The sequence below is a fragment of the Toxorhynchites rutilus genome, chromosome 3 (genome assembly GCF_029784135.1).
Source record: "Toxorhynchites rutilus septentrionalis strain SRP chromosome 3, ASM2978413v1, whole genome shotgun sequence".
Taxonomy (NCBI): domain Eukaryota; kingdom Metazoa; phylum Arthropoda; class Insecta; order Diptera; family Culicidae; genus Toxorhynchites; species Toxorhynchites rutilus.
In genome coordinates this window covers 162,159,802-162,179,018 of record NC_073746.1, presented here as the reverse complement: position 1 = coordinate 162,179,018, position 19,217 = coordinate 162,159,802, and the positions used below count along the sequence as shown (strand labels likewise).

Here is a 19,217-nt window from a genome sequence, read left to right as displayed (position 1 = left end):
ATATGGATGCATGATGATGACGTTTTACCTCACGGACTTCCAGACTGAGTTGCCAGATTTGCAAGCGGACATTTAATGTTTGTTAGTCTTTTTTTGCGAATGCAATTAAAATTCATAAACTTCTGAAATTGTAGGAATCATAAATGAAAGCTTTTGGTTTGGAAAACTGATACAGTAATTTACATTTAATGCGACATGCCGAGGAACCACTCAGTGTCGCATTGGAGGCGATTTGACCTGTAATTGGACATTGAAGATGAGGTACAGCGTCGACGTCTGGCGGCGAATTTCAATGTGGGGCCATAATTTGGGCCCGAACTCGATGTTTACAAAAATGTCTAACTAAACGTGTCGCATACAGGTCTGCCCAATTAGAAAAATGTCGCATTAAATGTAAATTACTGTACCTAAAATAGCAAAATACAGTACTTTTCGCGATACAAATCGAAACCTCAAAGTAAACTGACAATGTGATGGTGAGAGAGTGAATGTCATTTTTTGCGCTAGCGAGCGGGGTCTAAGTTGTGTGTTTCTTCACACTCCGCTATAAAATTTGGAGAATGAGAAGATCTGGGAAAATCACAGGTGAAAAAAAATCACGTGTTAATTGAAGTTACAGTAGAATCCCGATTATCCACGAATAGTCGGGATGATGTTTAAACATAGAAACTATATTTTATCAATACAGAAATAGATACAGATACAGATAATCAGGGTTCTACTGTCATAGTCTTATTTATCGAATAAAAACATTTGCTTGCAGATAATATATTTTATATTTTCGCAATCTAAAATAATCTGGCATCCCTGAAACTGAAAGGATCAGTCTGTATTTGTGAAGCGAGTATTATGATGTGTTTTTGAGAAGGAAAAACGAGTTTTAAAGTGTAAATTATTAATGAAAATTAACTTTTCCAAATCAAATTAGTATTCTATGTGAATGCAAATCACTTTTTTTCTGCAAGTGGTGAGAAAATCCCATACAAAAATTGTATCTGAAACTGACGTTATATAATAATAATAAACTTTAGTAGGAATATCTGAAAATTCATAGAAAATAGGTTAAGTTAGAGTTAGGACTACGCGCTTCAACTAATTAAATAATACCAAGTAGATATTTTCATTCAAATTTTACCAATTGAAAATTGCCTTTTAGCCTTTTAATCTGATGGAGAATAGTTTGGATCCCAAACACGAATGTCGCCACTAGCCATCGCGGATATTTTCGTTGTCTCGGGTTGAGGGCGATATTGACCGTGTAAGGTGGCAAAATATTGATTGAGGTTAGATCGGATGTCGAAAGCCTAGCTGTCACGATATTGAAGACACTTATTGTCAATCAGTTTGATCGTGTAAGGTGCCCATAAGACGTATTCGAAAAACGTTAAAAGAAATGAAACAAATCAAAAGATATTTTCGACCAGTTTAACCTGATACCAGTTCATTTCCATGAAAATACTCGCAGTATGAATATGTGTGTGTAGCAGAATCTGTCACATAACGTTTAGATTTTACTCATTTTATTCATCGTGTTTCTTCAGCCATTGTGGATATCAGCAATTTTTACAATGTACAGTGTTAATAGTTCTGCATCGTTAAATTTGTAAAATCTTTGTTTATTCACACCTGGCGAAATCGTGCATAATAATAACGGCCAAAAACAAAATACTAGGCTGGAATAAGGATATGCGCTAAATTAGAAATACAATTGTAAAACTTGAATTTCTTAGGTGACGCTCGGATATTACGATATCAATGACTTTGTTTGTTTGAGATGAGCTCAGGAGATGACTATGCACCGTCCGCGGCAAAAAGAAAGCGTGCGCGGCCTAAAGCAGAGTTCAGATCCGGGAGCGAGAGGATAAAATCCGAGGAAGAAATGGACGGCATTCACTATGCCTGCAATGTATGCCTCCCCACAGCTTTTATTAAACTACATAAATTCAAACTAATATGTGTATTGCAGGTTTGCGACCAGGTTTTCCTACACAAGTCAAATTATTTGCGCCACTCGCTGCGACATAATTATCCAGGTGGATTTATCTGTTCATTATGTTATCAGCCTTTTACAACCGATTGGGACCGGAACAAACACAAACGAGAGGAGCACAGTGTTTTTCGGTGCCGACTTTGCAAGGAAGAATTCCCTATTGAGGATGATTACAACCATCATATTCAGGTTAAACACGAAGGACGCGATCGAGAGTACGATGTATGTCCAACCTGTGGGCAGCAGTTCCGGTCGACATCGCAGCTGAAGTAAGTAGTTTCAGCCTGGAAGGTGATACGCTGGTGGAACTCAGTATCTAATGTAGACCTTTTTTACCAGAGCTAAAAATATCAAAAGTCTCGCGTTTGCACCAAACGTTGAGCACTGTTTTGATGTATTTGTTTTTGTTTAACCCATATTAGGCCAAGTGTTCGAAAAATCGAACAGCAAATTTGATTATTTGTTCATGGCTTTGGACAGCAATCATATGATAAGGGTTTGGCTATCGCTTAATATCAATTTCATTCAATTTTGTATAACTTTATTGGACAATTAATTCGGTTTAAAGCAACTATATGCGGAAAGTGTATAACCTCACATAATCTAGCAAAAAACAAAACCTTAGAAAATGCAAAAGTATGTAAATTTTTCTACAGTATTACTTTGATAAAATGTTGTAGGAAAATGTAGGAAAAAAAGAAGATTGGGGTTTCTGAAACAGCAATAACCAAAATTTCACTAATGGTTTTCGTTAAAATTTTTTTTTACAGCTTGGTCGTTAATGGGTTAAGTAGGAGTGTATTACACTCTCGAACTTTTTCATCGAGATTGTTAAAAATGTCGTGATAGTTGGGTTATCGGGGCTGCATATTTACTAGATGGAGCATGGTTTTGTTACTAGAATTACACGGAACATCACGGTTCTGCTCAGTGAGCGATGATTGTTATAATTCACTTCTATATTGGTATTCCTTCATCCACGGCATTCATTGTTGTGTGATATAGATACTTAAACTTGAAAGGGGCTGTCCACATACCAAGTGGACAGAAAAAGCACGATTTTAAACTCCCCCTTTCCTTCCATGAAAAACGTGGACATTTTCATATCGCTCCCCCTGAAAATGAGGAGCCGACGAAGGCTTTAGTTTATGGTTTATATAGTTATTATCATCTAGTTTATATAGTTATTTTTAGTTTAGTTTATAGTTTATTTTTTATTAATAAAAAAGAATTTAAAGGCAAGAAAAAATAAAGTAGGAAGCATGCAATATATGTATAGATCTAAACTTGAAAAAGAATTGAGGAGTAAAGGGTCGAAATTTTCAGGTGATTTCAAAACGCTGTAGCTTTGATATGAATGGTGACATGAAGATAAAAAAATACAGCATTTTTAAGCTGAATATTTCTAGTTTAGAAATATCGTACATATATATTTTCTGTTTGATGTGTGTGCGTTGTAAACAAACCAATAACAATCCATTATTTCCTTTTGATAAATAGAAAGTTTCAGTAAAACCTTTTACTACAGAGTTATTCTCTATCGAATGAAAAATTTACCTTTAGTTTTGAATTAAAAATATTTCATAAAATAATGAACGCACAGCAAATCGATGGCCAATACTGCCCACTGCCCACTGCAAGCTTGAAAATATTCCATACAAGGTCCAGTTGCTGGTTCGACGAATGCATTATTTCATAACAGAGTTACAACGTTTCAAAAATCATCCAAAATATTTCATGTCGCATTTTGCTCCTCTTTTGTTGTCGAGTGTAGTTGTTTGCTCACCCCGAAATATAATCGGTCACAGGAAATGTCGGTCCATTTTCACTCTCGATTCACCTTTATTCCACAATGGTTCGGAGAATTTTCAGAGGGTACTAATAGCGTATTAAAATATTTGATAATTTTTCAAATGCTTTTCGACCATTCTGCATTGAGTGTCTAGAATCTAGATCTAGAAACTATATGATTATTTAGCTAAAAACTATATGCTAGAATCTAACTAAATAATCATATAGTTTGCCCTTTCTGAGACTTATGAATCAGAATCATTCGCTTTGCGTAGTCCGTATGATCCTGCTGTTTCATGATGCATGGAGAGGTTCGACATGTATATGTTAAGATGCGTCCACATTACGCCGAGCGGCCTTGACCGCCCGGTAAAGTCGACTAAATGTGGAGGTAACGCCCGGGCTTGCCGACGTGCCGAAATCCGACTCGAAACAAATCGAACCCAACCCGAAACAAGTGGGTCCGGTTCGAGAAAGTCGAACCAAAACAAAACGAAGTAAATTAGCGTTGACGACATTGTGCACTTTCTGCACCGATAGCGTACATGACGATTTGCTCGTGTGCTGGTGTATCATGAAGTGCGAACCGAAACAGAGTTGTTTCGTTCTCTTTCGTGTCGTGATTTGTAGCACGTAAAAGCAAAAGAATGCCACTGGGGGAAATGATTTCTGTAAGATCATATTTGCGCGAACGAAAGCGATTTATTCAGTAAAAGGATCAATCTGCAAATACTGCACCTACAGCCTAAGCAAAAGTGTTTTGGAGATTAACCCTGGATACAGCGAAGTGTGCGCGAACCTCCAATTGATTGAAATAATGACGAATACTGCAAACTGACGAGTACCTATACTGTTTCTTCCATCCCATTAGAGTTCATATCGAGTCCCGTTGCGGGAGGGACAAAAAGCACGAGTGTACGGTGTGCCACTCTCGCTACATGACCCAAGCATCGCTGAACGCTCATATGATCAAACACCTGGGTGAAAAGAGTCATTTATGCAACTACTGTGGTGCTAGTTTCCTCAACAAAGGCCAACTGAAGGTTCACGAGCGAATGCATACCGGTGAGAAGCCTTATAAGTGCAACGTAAGTTTGAAGACACCTTTCTTTGCCATCGAGGTAGCTCAATAATTGTTGCTGTACTTTATCGTAGCAATGTGATAAAGCCTTTGCTCACAGGGAAAGTTTGATCACACACTCGACTACTCACACGGGAATAAAGCCGTATTATTGCAGTTACTGTGAGAGTCGTTTTTCGTGCGTTGGTAAGTTTAGGCTACTTTTTTAGTTTTTCAAAAGATCTATTCTGTAAACTAATCTCATTCGCAGGAAACCTGTTGAAACATCGGAGGGCTCGTGTTGACACCTGTGGACTCCCACAATATTGTCAGACGAACAAAATTACTCCCCGACCCAATATCAAGAGTGAGATTATTTTCCTCATCAAAAATTGAGATTTAACTAAAAATTCATCTTTTAGCCATGCCCAATCTAACAGACCGTCAGGTATACACGCAAAAGGTGGTACAAAGATGTGTTCGCAAGGCGAAGGAAGTATTCGTCGACTTTAAGCCCAGACCCAAAAAGCGCTTGGGAAGAAAGCCAACAACGGGTTCGTCGATGGAAGAGTCAGATGAGGATGATTATTCCGATGAGGAAGAACCCTTCGAGGAGAAACCATCACAACAGGAGGAAAAAGCGCCACCTACAGAGAAGCAGCCAGAAGACACGAAGCCACTGTATCAGAAATTAGTCGATCTGAAGGTTGAACCTGGAGAATACTTTTTTGATTACTCTGTTGGTTCGAATAATGTCTCGAGAAAGGTAAGCTTTTCAAAAGTAATTTTAGATTGAGGAAAACATTGAGGGAGTCTTATTTATGTAGAAAATGAGCTCAACCGTCAATATCGAAGTTGTCGAGATCAAAGTTGAAGATGATAGCGACGCCTCGGATGCAGACAACAATGCGGATGAAAAAGTAAACGGTGAAAGTGAACAAGATACAGTTGAATTCACAGTGGAATATGATGATATGGAAGATATGAACGATGAAACAATATATTGTGAAAACGATGGATATGAAGAAAATCTGTCTGATTCAAATGACCCCTGCAACGACAATAACGAGGACAGGATGGAAACAGGGTCAGAGCGCAACAACCAGAGTGATGGTGATGTTTCTGAAGGCTATAGTCCTGCTAATGATGGTACCGTTAATGTAAGACGGAAATTTGAAAATAAACCTCCAGTAATCACAGAGAGAAGACGTCGAGGCAGACCACGAAAAATTGTCGTACCGAAACAGGACACCGAAGACATGTAAGTTTCCTCGGTTTTTATTAGTTTTATTTTTTTTATATTCATCGAATTTCCATTCCAGGATTATAATTGATGTGGCACGGAAACAGCGGGAACTCAAAAAACAACGCGCTGTGTTCGATGAACACGTCCAATCGATCTCAATCGATTGTTTTCGTTGTAATAACTGTCCGTCACAGTTTACCAGTGAGTATCTCATCGGTCGCCATCTGGAACGTGAGCATGGCATTTCGTTGAAAGAATTACTGGAAACTCTTCAATACGGTAGGATTTCTACTAGGGAAAAACGCTTCCAGTGCAGGTACTGTCATCGTCTGTATGCCAATGAAAAGGTACTCGAGAAGCACGTTCTTCTGCATGGACCGAGTGGAACATCCATCCACAAATGTCCGTGTTGTAGTAAATATTATGAAACGGAGAACGAAGCGCACGCACACGCAATGGAAGAACATCGCGACCGTTTGGAGTGCTCTGTTTGCGAGAAGGTATTCAAAGGGCCGGAAGGGCTCATCGGACACGTGAAATATTTCCATAAGGGATACAAGGAAACCAAACATTCCACTCATGTTTGCCCCAAATGTGGTAAACAGTTTTCCACCAGGACTGCAGTAACGGACCACGAGCGAGCGAATTGCGGCAAAAATCCATTGTATCAGTGTGAAATGTGTCTGAAAAATTTCCACAGCTCCTCTTCGCTGAAAAATCATTATACCCTTCACACGGATAAATTTCTCTACTCCTGCCAGTTTTGCGGGAAAAGTTACAGAACAAACGGCCAGGTAAAGGTACACGAGCGTTCGCACACAGGTGAAAAACCATTTGCTTGTGAGTTCTGTCCAAAGGCATTTGCACACCGGGAGTCTCTGCATACTCATCGATCACTGCACACGGGTGTTAAGCGTTTCATGTGTTCCGGCTGTGGTTTGAGATTTACTTGCATCTCGAACTTGCAAGCACACCGCAGATCGCACAAAACAACGTGCGGATCGATGCCCAACGTCACCCAAATCATGGGACCAGCTGGGTCCGGTTATCACGATATACCCCCAGGTTACTCGCTTCCGTTTCCGAGAATACAAAAGGTTGAATAATTTTGTACAGGTAACAATAAACTGTAGAATCTAGTCTAGCTGCTTTTTTTTTTAAATATATGTTGATTGTTTTATTTCATACAAGAGAAAATCAAATATTTTTGTCGCCTTCGGGATACTGTTGTGAGGCAGTTGTTTTGGTACGCCTGGTTGAAACTAAATAGAAATAGAAAGAAAATCTCACTGGATGGGACTTTAAGTAATCGAATCAATGTTTGAGTATATTCGTTTTACTATCACTCCCTAGATTCGACTTTCTTATTTCATACGTAGATTTTCTCTATGGAAATTTGACAGCAAAATAGGGGATCACCACAAGTTACTTGGTCCTGGGTGTCTACAAACGTGGATACTACCCTGCCCTTGAGAAAGAGTAAGACTAATAGCATAATCGAAAACTGTATACCAATTTTTACGATGGACGAAAAGTGTGTGAAAAGAGCTTTAAACGATTAAGATGCAACGGTTTTAATTTGGATGATAAAGGCCTGATCACGAACGTCACTTCACGGTGAAAACAAAATGATTTCTTTGCAAGGTTGTATACGTTTCATTTCGTTTTCACCGTGAAGTGACATGCGTGTTCTAGCCCAAAGAACATGGAAAGCCAACGAAAAATGACACGTAACCTCTAGTTTCGTTAACCTCTAGTTACGTAGCCGTTTTTTCATACTTCAATTTTTTAATTTTATAATGGGTCCCATAATGTAGATTTAGTCGATAAAAATCGACCATCACTATCACTATCACATCGAGCAAAATTTTGTATATTGTAAATCGAGATAATTTTATCGAGTCGAGTTCTTGCACGAACTTTATGTGTTGCAAATCGCATATATTTAAGCGTTTCTGAAATGCTTCCCAAAAGGAAAACAAAGTAATTCTCTGAAGATGTGCAACAAGTAAACCAAACAGCTCAAAAAATTATCACGCTTAGGCGTCGTGCACAAACTACGTAACGCGGAAAATACAATTTTTGGACTCCCTCACACCCCCCCCAAACGTAACTTTTTTTCTTGCGAATCCTTTCGCATATTCAATCAATGGTCCCTATTATAAAGGGTTTTTCAATAAGAGTGCTACAAAAGTTTTTTTTAAATAAAACAAAAACGGTTTTGGATATTGTTTAGTGCAGAATAAAACTTTAATTCATGTATAACAAAATTCAATACTAGTAAATGATAGCACAATTTTGAAGAAAATAAATTTTTAATAATGAGATTAATTAATCAATTAATCAATCTCGACAACGGACCGATCCCGGCGACGTGTAGAGAATGTACTGTCGGTAGATCAGAGTGTCAGCGATATCCAGCGATATCGTGGCCTGAAACCGGCCGCTCTCTCAACCCTTTCGGTGTAGCGAGACAGCCGTTAGTTGACCACTCGCATTCGGGATGAACGTAAGCCTTCACACGTGTGTGGGATGGAAGACGTCGAGACGTCGATGATCATAGTCGGTTCGATCGATGAGTGATAATGCGGACTATTGGCATTTCATATGCAAACATCCTGCCTCCTCCAGAATGAGCCATTTCTGGACGTTGCTGCTGATGTATGACGCTGCTCTACATGGCTTGGTTCTATCGATGTTGTTCATGAGATGCTCATAGATTTCGCCGTCGATGTCCGCCTCGGTTAGATGGTTGGAGATTATATGTGAAACAAAATTAAGACCCGGTAGATCCGGAGGAAACTGCTAACTCATTGGACAGGTCCTTACCTTGGACCCAAGGATATTGGAATTTTCTAATTTTGTAATTCTAATTTCTCTGGTAACTTTGTCAGCATATTGTTGTTGACAGCTTTGCCGTCGTTGACGTTTTCTTCGTTGGATGAGAAGACAGGAAGAAGACACAGCTTCACACTTGGACGAATGATGAATCCGTGAGCTGTGTAACGTCACAACCTGGACAACGCCATCCTTGCCGGGGTGCAATTCATGAATTCGGCCGGTTGGCCATCCCATCGGTGAAATATTCTTCTCTTTTATGATTACAAGACGATTCTTCTCAATGTGGACAGGTGGGTTGCACCACTTGGCTCTGGGCTGCAACGTTGTCAAATATTCCAGGTGCCATCGACTCCATATTTCCTGGAACGATTTCTGCGTCTGCTGCCATTGAGTCAACCGATTGTACGGGACTGAGTCGAGATTGACATCTGGAATTGCCTTTAATTCCGAACCCACAAGGAAATGCCCCGGGGTAAGTGGAGCAAGATCGGATGGGTCGTCGCTAATTTGGAGTAATTGGACGGGAGTTTGAGCAGCATTCTATCTGCGCTAGGATAGTCTCCATGTCGTCGTACGCCAGCACTCGAGGGCCTAGTACCAGAGTGAAATGCTTCTGCGCCGATTTTATTGCCGCCTCCCATAGTCCGCCAAAATGTGAGCCTTTGGGAGGATTAAAGTGCCAACGGATGCCGTTTTCCTTGCACTCTCGAGCTACTTGACCTCTGTGCTCTGCGCTTTACAAATGGCGCTTTAGCTCGCCGGTTGCTCCCACAAAATTCTTCCCGTTGTCTATGTACGCGTCAGAGTATATATCACGGCGGGCCACCAATCGTCGGATGTCAGGTTCGCGACGTTCTCGAGGTGTACCACCTTCGTCGTAAAACGGACGAAAACGGCAACGTATGTTTTGATGGGAGCATCGCGTCTATGCCGTGGTTGAACGTGGATTGGTCCCCAAAAGTCTATGCCAACTTTTGAGAAAGGTCGAGCCGCAGTTACACGAGCAGTCGGGAGCTTGGACATAAACTGCTCGATGAGCTTCGGTCGAGCGCTTACGCAGATGACGCATTTGTGTACGATCTGCCTAGCCACAGCTCTTCCGCCCAAGAGCCAGTAACGAATAAGAATTGTGTTGATCATCAGCTGCGCGGCAGCATGCAGAAGTTTCTGGTGATATGACAATAGTAGTAGTGTTGACAGATAATGAGAGCCTGGCAGCAGGATTGGGTGCTTGAAGTCTTCATGTCGTGTCGATTGTCCCAAACGACCGCCGATCCGGATGATTCTGTCGTTGGGTGAGAGCATTGGGTGAAACCATTTTAGTCGAGAGCTTTTCAGAATTGGCTGTCCATAAAATAAAACTCCAGAAAATATGTTTATGCCCCCGATTGTCATCCGGGAAGCTATTATATGCAGACGACCTAAAAATATTCAGATTGTACTGCGCTACAAACGGATACCAACATCACTTCGCAATGGTGCTCCGATAATGGTATGCATATGAACATCACTAAATGCAAGGTAATCACTTTCACCCGTGGTATGTCGCCGATCAATCACGTCTACTCAATTAACACAACTCCTCTAGAACGTGTTCAGTCCATCCGCGATCTGGGCGTTGTCAGTGACTCCAAGCTGACGGTCAACGAACATATCGCCACCATAACAGCCAAAGCGTTTTCTGTTCTAGGATTCATCCGCCGAAACGCATCGCAGTTTACCGACATCTATGCCCTGAAAGCGCTCTTCTGTACGTTAGTGCGCGGTACTCTGGAATATGCCTCGCCGATCTGGTCACCGTATCACGTTGCTCAAGTGATCAGCATTGAACGTGTACAGAGGCAATTCTTGCGCTTCGCCCTCTGTAACCTTCCCTGGAACGATCCGGCTAATCTTCCTGATTATGCGGCTCGCTGCCAACTTATAGACCTTCAGTTACTATCAGCACGAAGACCCAGACCTAGACCTTGTCCGGACCTACTTGAAAAAGTTTCGTTTTACGTTCCTCAACGTCAACTTAGACAATTGCCTTTAATTGTCGTTCCTAGACATAGAACAAGTTATGGCTTCAACAGCCCACTCTGCAGCTGCCTAAGGGCATTCAACAATGTTGTTAGCAGTTTCGACTTTGATATGACTAAAAATGTTTTTAAAAATCGAATTATGAACGTAGTTTAAGTTTTAAGATCTGTGCGACTGTGTCGAAGATTAATAATAATAATAATAATTTAAGTAATCGGATGAGCGCATGTTCGACAGTCTTGAGTTCATCGGTCGTGAGGAAGGTAAATTTGCGACTTTTCGTTGGTATTCGCAGAAAAGAAAAAAAAAGGTGGGTTGTATCTATGATATATCCGCAAGGTTGACGTGGGACTCCTTAGCTTAGTAATCATTTGTTTGTATTGATTAAATTTTTGATTAAATGAAACAATTTCCGAATTCGATTGAATTCAATATATTTGCGTTGTAAGTAAAAAGTTTGAGCAAATACCATGTCTCTAGTGTCTGCACGATTTTACCAGTTTTAGGAGACCGTGTTAGGGAAACGCACTCTGGTCTGCACAAAGGCAAGCGAGTATAAATGTACTCGTAGTTTGCATGTATTTGCAATGCCAATTTCCCCATATCCCCCCTATCAACTGTCTTTTTATTTCGATACATTGGCTCTCCTACTCTACTCTTTTCTTCGATTTTTCTCTCTGTTCCCTGTTTTCAACATATTTTGTTTATACAATTCGATTTCAAGATAAGTCAAGGTTAATAACAACATTTGCGATCAAGATGGTTACAGACAAGTGGGATTGGTTTAAATTATCAGTAGGAACACATTGTGATTCGTGATGATTTATTGTTATTTTTTAGAACCTTGGTTTAGAAGTCTTTATAGGTAAACAGATTCAACCGGAACAAAAATACTACCGACACGCATGAATTTGCAATCCCAATTTCCCTAGACACCTTGGTTCTGAAGCCTGTGTCGAGGAAACATATTTTAATCGGAACAAAAATGCCCCCGACTTGCATGTATTTGCAATGCTAACTCCCCCTCGCTCCATGGATTTGAAGTGTGTTAGGGAAACACATTTCAGCCGGAACAAAAATGCCCCCGACTTGCATGAATTTGCAATGCTAACTTCCCCACGCTCCAGGATTTGAAGTCGGTGTTAGGGAAACACATTTCGGTGGGAACAAAAGCTCCCCCTACTTTCATGTATTTGCAATGTCAATTTTTCCAACGCTACTTGGTTTTGAAGTCTGTGTTAGGGAATACATTTCGGAGAGAACGAAAGTACCCATACTTTCGTGTATTTGCAATTCCGATTCCCCCAAGGCTGCTTGGTTTTGAAGTCTGTGTTAGGGAAACCGTAAAGCGGGCCAATCGAAACGAGGCAGTTAAGGCGTTTAGATAACGCTTAACATTTTACAGTTTGCATTATTGATGCAAACATCTTTCCGATCCAGTAGAAAATGTTCGAGTTATAAGCATTCGAAATCTTGCATTATTCCTGCATGTTCAGTGTTTATGTTTCCATTTTACCCCCATATATTCCGGTTAGACGTAGTCCCATGTCAAAAAAGCGAAGCCAATAGGCAGTGCTTCGTATCATCTTTGAGTAGCTGGAGAATTTTGCTGTATATTCGTCGACGAACGAGAATGTGGTAGTGGCAGTAGTGGAGATTGGAGCAGTCTTCCGCTGTTCCGCATTGCTTTGATCGGTAGGTCCGCAATGTTGTCCGTTAACAGGGTAGTGCTCACTTTCCTGCTGCAGCCATTCTGGACATTCTGGACCCTTCCACCAGAGTTTGTTGTAGATGAGATCTGAAGCCATGCAACCACGAGAAATGACGTCAGCTGGGTTCTCCAGTCCGGCTATATTGTTCCAAGAACAGTGTTGCGTCGCGTACTGAATCTTAGACACCCTGTTAGCGACAAACGTTGTCCAAGTAGACGGAGTTGCTTTGAGCCAATTGATGACTGTCGTGGAATCAGTCCAGAAGACAGTAGAGAACGTGATCTGAAGAGAAGCGGTGATTCGCTGGTACACCTCAGCAGAGAGTAGGGCACCACACAGTTCGAGCCTAGGTGTGCTCTGTTTCTTCAGAGGAGCGATTCTGGACTTTGACGTTAGAAGTGCGATTTTGATTTGTCCGCTGACGGACCTCAAGTAGGCGCAGGTACGGTATCCGATGTCCGAAGCATCCGGGAACAGATGGAGCTCGATCTCGACCGAGTTTGGGAAGAGAACGTAACGATGTATATTCAATTCGTTCAACGCAGGTAGATTGGAGTGGTAGTTGATCCATTGATCCCGTAGGCTAGATGGAAGCTCTCGATTCCATTCCCAAATCGTTCCGCTCTCCTCCCGAAGCGTCCAGAGTGTTTGTATGAACGCTTTGACCGTTACGACGACTGGACCGACGAGTCCAAATGGATCGACCGTCCAGAGCTAAGTTGACAGGGAAATACATTCACGAATCGCTGCCCGTAAAAACCCCGTCCCGTTGTACCGAACGGCGAGCTCCCCGTTATCCAACACCTAAAATCCACGTAAGAATCGTGATAAGGTGCGGCACTAAGCGCTAAGCTCCGTTACAAGCACGTAATACCGTAATTTGCTCCGAGGGAACATGAGAGAAAAATGTGAGCTGAGGGGAAGATGTGATATTGCACTAGTCTTTTTTTACGTGGGTACCGCGTAAAAAAAACCGCGTTGATTGGAAAATCCGCGTAAAAAAACCGCGTTAATTGGAAAATCCGCGTAAAAAAAACGGCGTTAATTGGAAAATCCGCGTAAAAAAAACCGTGTTAATTGGAAAATCCGCGTAAAAAAAACCGCGTTAATTGGAAAATCCGCGTAAAAAAAATCGCGTTAATTGGAAAATCCGCGTAAAAAACCCTCGTAAAAAATCTGGGTGTACTTGCAAATAACATGCTTCTTCGTAACATGGAATATATGTTTGGTACAGGAAATGTCATAAAATGGAGACAGCTCAAATCGGACTATTCCTTTCACCCTTAGAGAGGGTAGAAATCATAGAAATATGTCTTGCCCCCTATAACTCGAGAAAGGAATAGTCCGATCTGTGCCGTCTTTCATTTTATTATATGTTCTGTAACAAACATGTATTCCAAATAACAGAGAAAAATGTTATTTACAAGTGATTGAAGAATTTTGCACACGGTCCGCGACGATCCATTTTGGTAAAATAAAATCTACGTTTGAAAGCAGCAAACATCCTCTAACATGCGAAATGAAAATAAATATAACCCGTTCAAGCAGTTTAAATCGTCAGTGAAAGCTTCTGCTTTTATACTTGTAAGAGAACGAAACAAAAGAATCAATGTTTCTGTATGCGTAGAGAATATTTTGCTTCCACTTCACCCCGATACACTGAAATTAATCCACCGAAAATGACTGTAGTGGAAGTGAGAGCTGTATGAATAAAATTCAATCACATTTATTAGCTTCGAAAATAACTAGCCCTGTCAAGGATCTCCTTCACCCTTCTTCTTCTTGAATGGCGTTAACGTTCCCTGTGGAACTTTTGCCGTCTCAACGTATTCATTAACTAGCGTCGTTCATTAATACTTGGTTGAGATTTCTATGCCGAATAACACGCCCTGAATGTACTCTAGAGTGGCAAACTCTAGAATACGCGTGACCACAGTGCAAGCCGGAAGAATTTTCTTTGACGAAAAATCCCCCAACCAGAACGGGAATCGAACCCGAACACCCGGCATGATAAAGGGTGTGTCACATCAAATTGCATCACGGAAAAAACGCTGTAGAAATTCGCCCAGTAGACCGATCCTTTTGAAAATTTTAGACAGTAAAATAAAAACTATTAAACAACTTTTGGCATTTTCTTTTTATTCATACTTCGAGCCCAAGCCCGTATGCTCGCACCTTCCTCTTTATCCCGTCCATAAGGTTCTGTACAACGTCAAGTTGTAGTTTTTTTTTGAACAGAAATCCATTTTCTCTTGAAGTCCGCCTCCGATTTGACAACTTTTGGGTTCTCCCGGAGGGCCTGCTTCATAAACGCCCAATATTTCTCTATTGGGCGAAGCTCCGGCGCGTTGGGCGGGTTCATTTCCTTTGGCACGAAGGTGACCCCGTTGGCTTCGTACCACTCCAACACGTCCTTTGAATAGTGGCACGAAGCGAGATCCGGCCAGAAGATGGTCGGGCCCTCGTGCTGCTTCTATAGTGGTAGTAAGCGCTTCTGTAGGCACTCCTTAAGGTAAACCTGCCCGTTTACCGTGCCGGTCATCACGAAGGGGGCGCTCCGCTTTCCGCAAGAGCAGATCGCTTGCCACACCATGTACTTTTTGGCAAACTTGGATAGTTTCTGCTTGCGAATCTCCTCCGGAACGCTGAATTTGTCCTCTGCGGAGAACAACAGGCCCGGCAGCTGACGAAAGTCCGCTTTGACGTAGGTTTCGTCGTCCATTACCAGGCAATGCGGCTTCGTCAGCATTTCGGTGTACAGCTTTCGGGCTCGCGTCTTCCCCACCATGTTTTGCCTTTCGTCGCGGTTAGGAGCCTTCTGAACCTTGTATGTACGCAGGCCCTCCCGCTGCTTGGTCCGCTGGACGAATGAACTTGACAAATTCAGCTTATTGGCGACATCCCGGACGAACTTCTCGGATCACGTCTAAACTGCTTAACTACGCGCTTGTGATCTTTTTCACTGACGGAGCATCCATTTTTGCCGTTCTTCACCTTCCGGTCGATGGTTAGGTTCTCGAAGTATCGTTTTAGTACTCTGCTGACCGTGGATTGGACGATTCCCAGCATCTTACCGATGTCCCGATGTGACAATTCCGGATTCTCGAAATGAGTGCACAGGATTAATTCACGACGCTCTTTTTCGTTCGACGACATTTTTCCAAATTTACGAAAAATTGACAGTGAAGCATGGCCAACGTGATCTATACACTCTTATCTGGTTATAAGCGAAAGCAGAAGATATAATTCCTAAAAATTAAATTTCTACAGCGTTTTTTCCGTGATGCAATTTGATGTGACACACCCTTTAGTGTGGGACGCTAACCACTCGACCACGGGTGCACACCACCTTCACCCACCTTGGACAAATTATCAATTGAAACTTCGTAAAGAAAAACGATACACTTTGAAGAAATATTCGAAATACCGTCAACCAACAAAAACTACAAATGGTTCAATAAAACCTTGTTTAGAGCTAATTTGAATCGTATTCAGAATAATCTACTACTCAATCCGAAGGTTTTCTAGAAGTACGTAGACTAACAGAGGAAATAGTCTGGACTTCCCACTGTGATGACATGTAATAATGTGGAGGCTTCAAGCAGAGATATTATTTGTTCTCTGTTTCGGGAACAATTCAGCAGCGTTTTCGTCATTGAAACCCTCAACGAAGATCATATTAATGCAGCTATGAAAAATGTACCTTGCCTTCCGTCTGTCTGCACATTGGCTGCTATAAGCTCTAGCAGAGTACAAGAAGCCTGCCACGTTATCAAAAACTCCACAAATCCTGGACCAGATGGTATCCCTTCTATATGGTACAAAAAGTGCTCCAGCCAACACACCAACAAATTGATACTGTATATACAGATTTCTCAGCTGCATTTGACAAGATAAACCATGAAATTGCCGTCGCCAAACTACATCGTTTTGGATTTCATGGCAACTTTTTGAACTGGCTACGTTCGTACCTGACCGATCGTGTGATGACAGTAAAAATCGGTGACACTGTATCTTCTGCATTTCGAGTTACATCGGGCGTACCTCAAGGAAGTCATATTGACCCTTACATTTTTCTACTCTACCTCAACGATGTTAAATTTCTATCTGGAGTGCCACAAACTCGCGATAACTCCAAACTATTTTGCACCGTTAATTGTCTTGATGACGCAGCATACCTGCAGCAGCAACTCAACATTTTTGATGAATGGTGTGACATCAGCAGGATGATTTAGAATCCAGCAGAATGCTCAATTATCACCTTCTCGTTTAAGCCTGGCCACGGAGTCTTCATCCATTACGACAGTTGTGAATTTTATTCGTTGTTCGAACAGCTTTTTGAATCCTTTAATTAGAATGTCTACTTCCAATCCACCAGATGCCCCTTTGTAATTACGGTAACATTTGTGAACACGATGATACAATCCTTTCGCTTATTCCTGCATCCAACAAAGCAAACCTTTTTAGATTGAGTGTCTATTATTGCTGCACATGCTGACGCGGAATTGTAACGATCATTGTCATTACGTTTCCCCATGAACCGTCTAAGGCAGCAAACATTTCGATGGGTTTGCCTCGTTCCCTCATTTCATCGAGAATTATACTTTTCTCTTCATCAACTGCCTTCTGCTTCGATTCTTTTAAAGCTGCATCAAGAATGTCATCCATCGACTCTTCATTTTTAATTAAGGTCTTTCTGTTCATGAAAGGTATGTTCAAAATCGAAAACATTTCATGTGCTTGGGTGTAAGTACCTCCACTACACAGAATGGCCCAGTCCAAAGACAATGACAGTCGTTTTTTAGTAAACGGTTTCCCAGATGAACTTTCGAAAATTTCATTGCAGATATTGCATATCAAAATACCGAATACACCGGAACTGGAAATCTGCTTGGTAGGGACAAAGAATACCAACACAATGCTGGGAATGGAAAGCTTGAGTTACCAATATCCATTTTATGAAATAATTGAAATCAACAATTCGTCGTCCCTCAATATATTTCCACCGTGGAATTTCAACATCAGAGTATGGATCAGTATCCACTGCCAGAAACCTGTAAATAATCGTTAAAAATGAAACGGTCACATCTAAGCAGAATTTATGACGCATGATATACGATACGATTACCATTGTGAAGGCGATCCTGAAAACTTGCGTGAACGAACGCGGAAAACGACGCGATGTGATATGATCACACTGAACAAAACGAAACGAGAACGAGCGAACAATAATTTTTTTTTCAGCAGAACACGCGGCACAATCTTAATTCGAGCGAAATAAGTGGCGACGAATAAAAACGCGTGCTCACTCTGTGGGAATACAGTATTCAACTGTCTTTTTATTTCGATACAATGGCTCTCCTACTCTACTCTTTTCTTCGATTTTTCTCTCTGTTCCCTGTTTTCAACATATTTTGTTTATACAATTCGATTTCAAGATAAGTCTAGGTTAATAACAACATTTGCGATCAAGATGGTTACAGACAAGTGGGATTGGTTTAAATTATCAGTAGGAACACATTGTGATTCGTGATGATTTATTGTTATTTTTTATGCTAGTACTAGCTACATAAAATACTACTATATAAACTATTTATGAGAATTTACTTATTAAAAAAACGCTTCGTATATGTCTGTTTGAATTGCTATTTCAACTAACCTTTTAGTGATGACTCTTCCAATAGGTTTGGTTTTTTTGTGTAAACCAGTCTTTAATAAATATCCTGAGCAATTGATATTCCTACGACTGGACGTCACATTACCGATTAATCTATAGATTCTTCTCATTTCATCATTTTCAGTATTTGCTGTAGAACTCGGAGAATCTGAGACAATGATTGATTTTTCTTCAAGCCCGGTCGGTATCACTTGTGGCTGTGGTTTAGTGTTCATTTGTTCAGTTCCGACCATTTCAAACAAGCATTACAACGACAATCTAAATTGAGGTCTTTCATCATTCCTCAAGGGAGCCCAGGAACGTAAATAATCGCTGTTTTTGAACGTGTTAACAATCACCATGTTATTTGTATTTACAGTTAGTTATTCTTTTGGATTCGATAATGATCGATCTTCAAGAAATAAACCAAGAAATATATTATAATTATAATTATCTTATCACGCTGAGAGCTTCTTCACCTGGACTATTTTGTTCGGAGTTGCAGTTTGTAGCGAGAATTGTATAAGGGCATTCTTCATCAAATTCCGTTAATTGGTTATTTGAAGTAATTACAGCCTCACCGAAATAATTCCATTGTTTATCAGAACAATTTGTACTTATTTGTTCATTCATGGCAACTGTATTGATCGTTTCATGTTGTGCTTCTGGAATAGAACGTGAAATCAATGGTACGGGAAAGGTGAATTCCGCAACTATAACACTCCGGGAATGAAACACGGAATTTGGTGTTGTATGTTGTATGATATTATAATTTTCCTATTTGATACATATAATTAGTTCAATAGCAGTTCAATTGTATTACTTGTGTAAGCTTACGTTTAGTTCCTCTCATGTACTCCTAATCCTGCTGTGTATGTATTACAAGTTCAGAAGTATCT

The 19,217-nt window shown here is 40.8% G+C and overlaps 2 protein-coding genes across 2 annotated transcripts; one reads left to right on the top strand and one right to left on the bottom strand.

The window, feature by feature from the left end:
* The first annotated feature begins 1,502 nt into the window (after window positions 1-1,502).
* LOC129775808 (zinc finger protein 624-like) lies at window positions 1,503-7,232 on the top strand. The gene is made up of 8 exons (XM_055780918.1): window positions 1,503-1,906; window positions 1,967-2,259; window positions 4,653-4,869; window positions 4,937-5,048; window positions 5,113-5,208; window positions 5,264-5,607; window positions 5,669-6,102; window positions 6,164-7,232. The coding sequence occupies exons 1-8, from the start codon at window positions 1,775-1,777 to the stop codon at window positions 7,191-7,193; spliced, it is 2,658 nt and encodes an 885-aa protein (XP_055636893.1). The 5' UTR covers window positions 1,503-1,774; the 3' UTR covers window positions 7,194-7,232.
* Window positions 7,233-9,717: 2,485 nt separating this feature from the next.
* Window positions 9,718-17,330, bottom strand: LOC129773618 (uncharacterized). Its single transcript, XM_055777257.1, has 3 exons — window positions 17,190-17,330; window positions 12,580-13,376; window positions 9,718-10,213 (listed from the first exon to the last, which is right to left on the bottom strand). Exons 1-3 carry the CDS (start codon window positions 17,328-17,330, stop codon window positions 9,718-9,720), a joined length of 1,434 nt encoding a protein of 477 aa, XP_055633232.1.
* Between the last annotated feature and the right edge of the window lie 1,887 nt (window positions 17,331-19,217).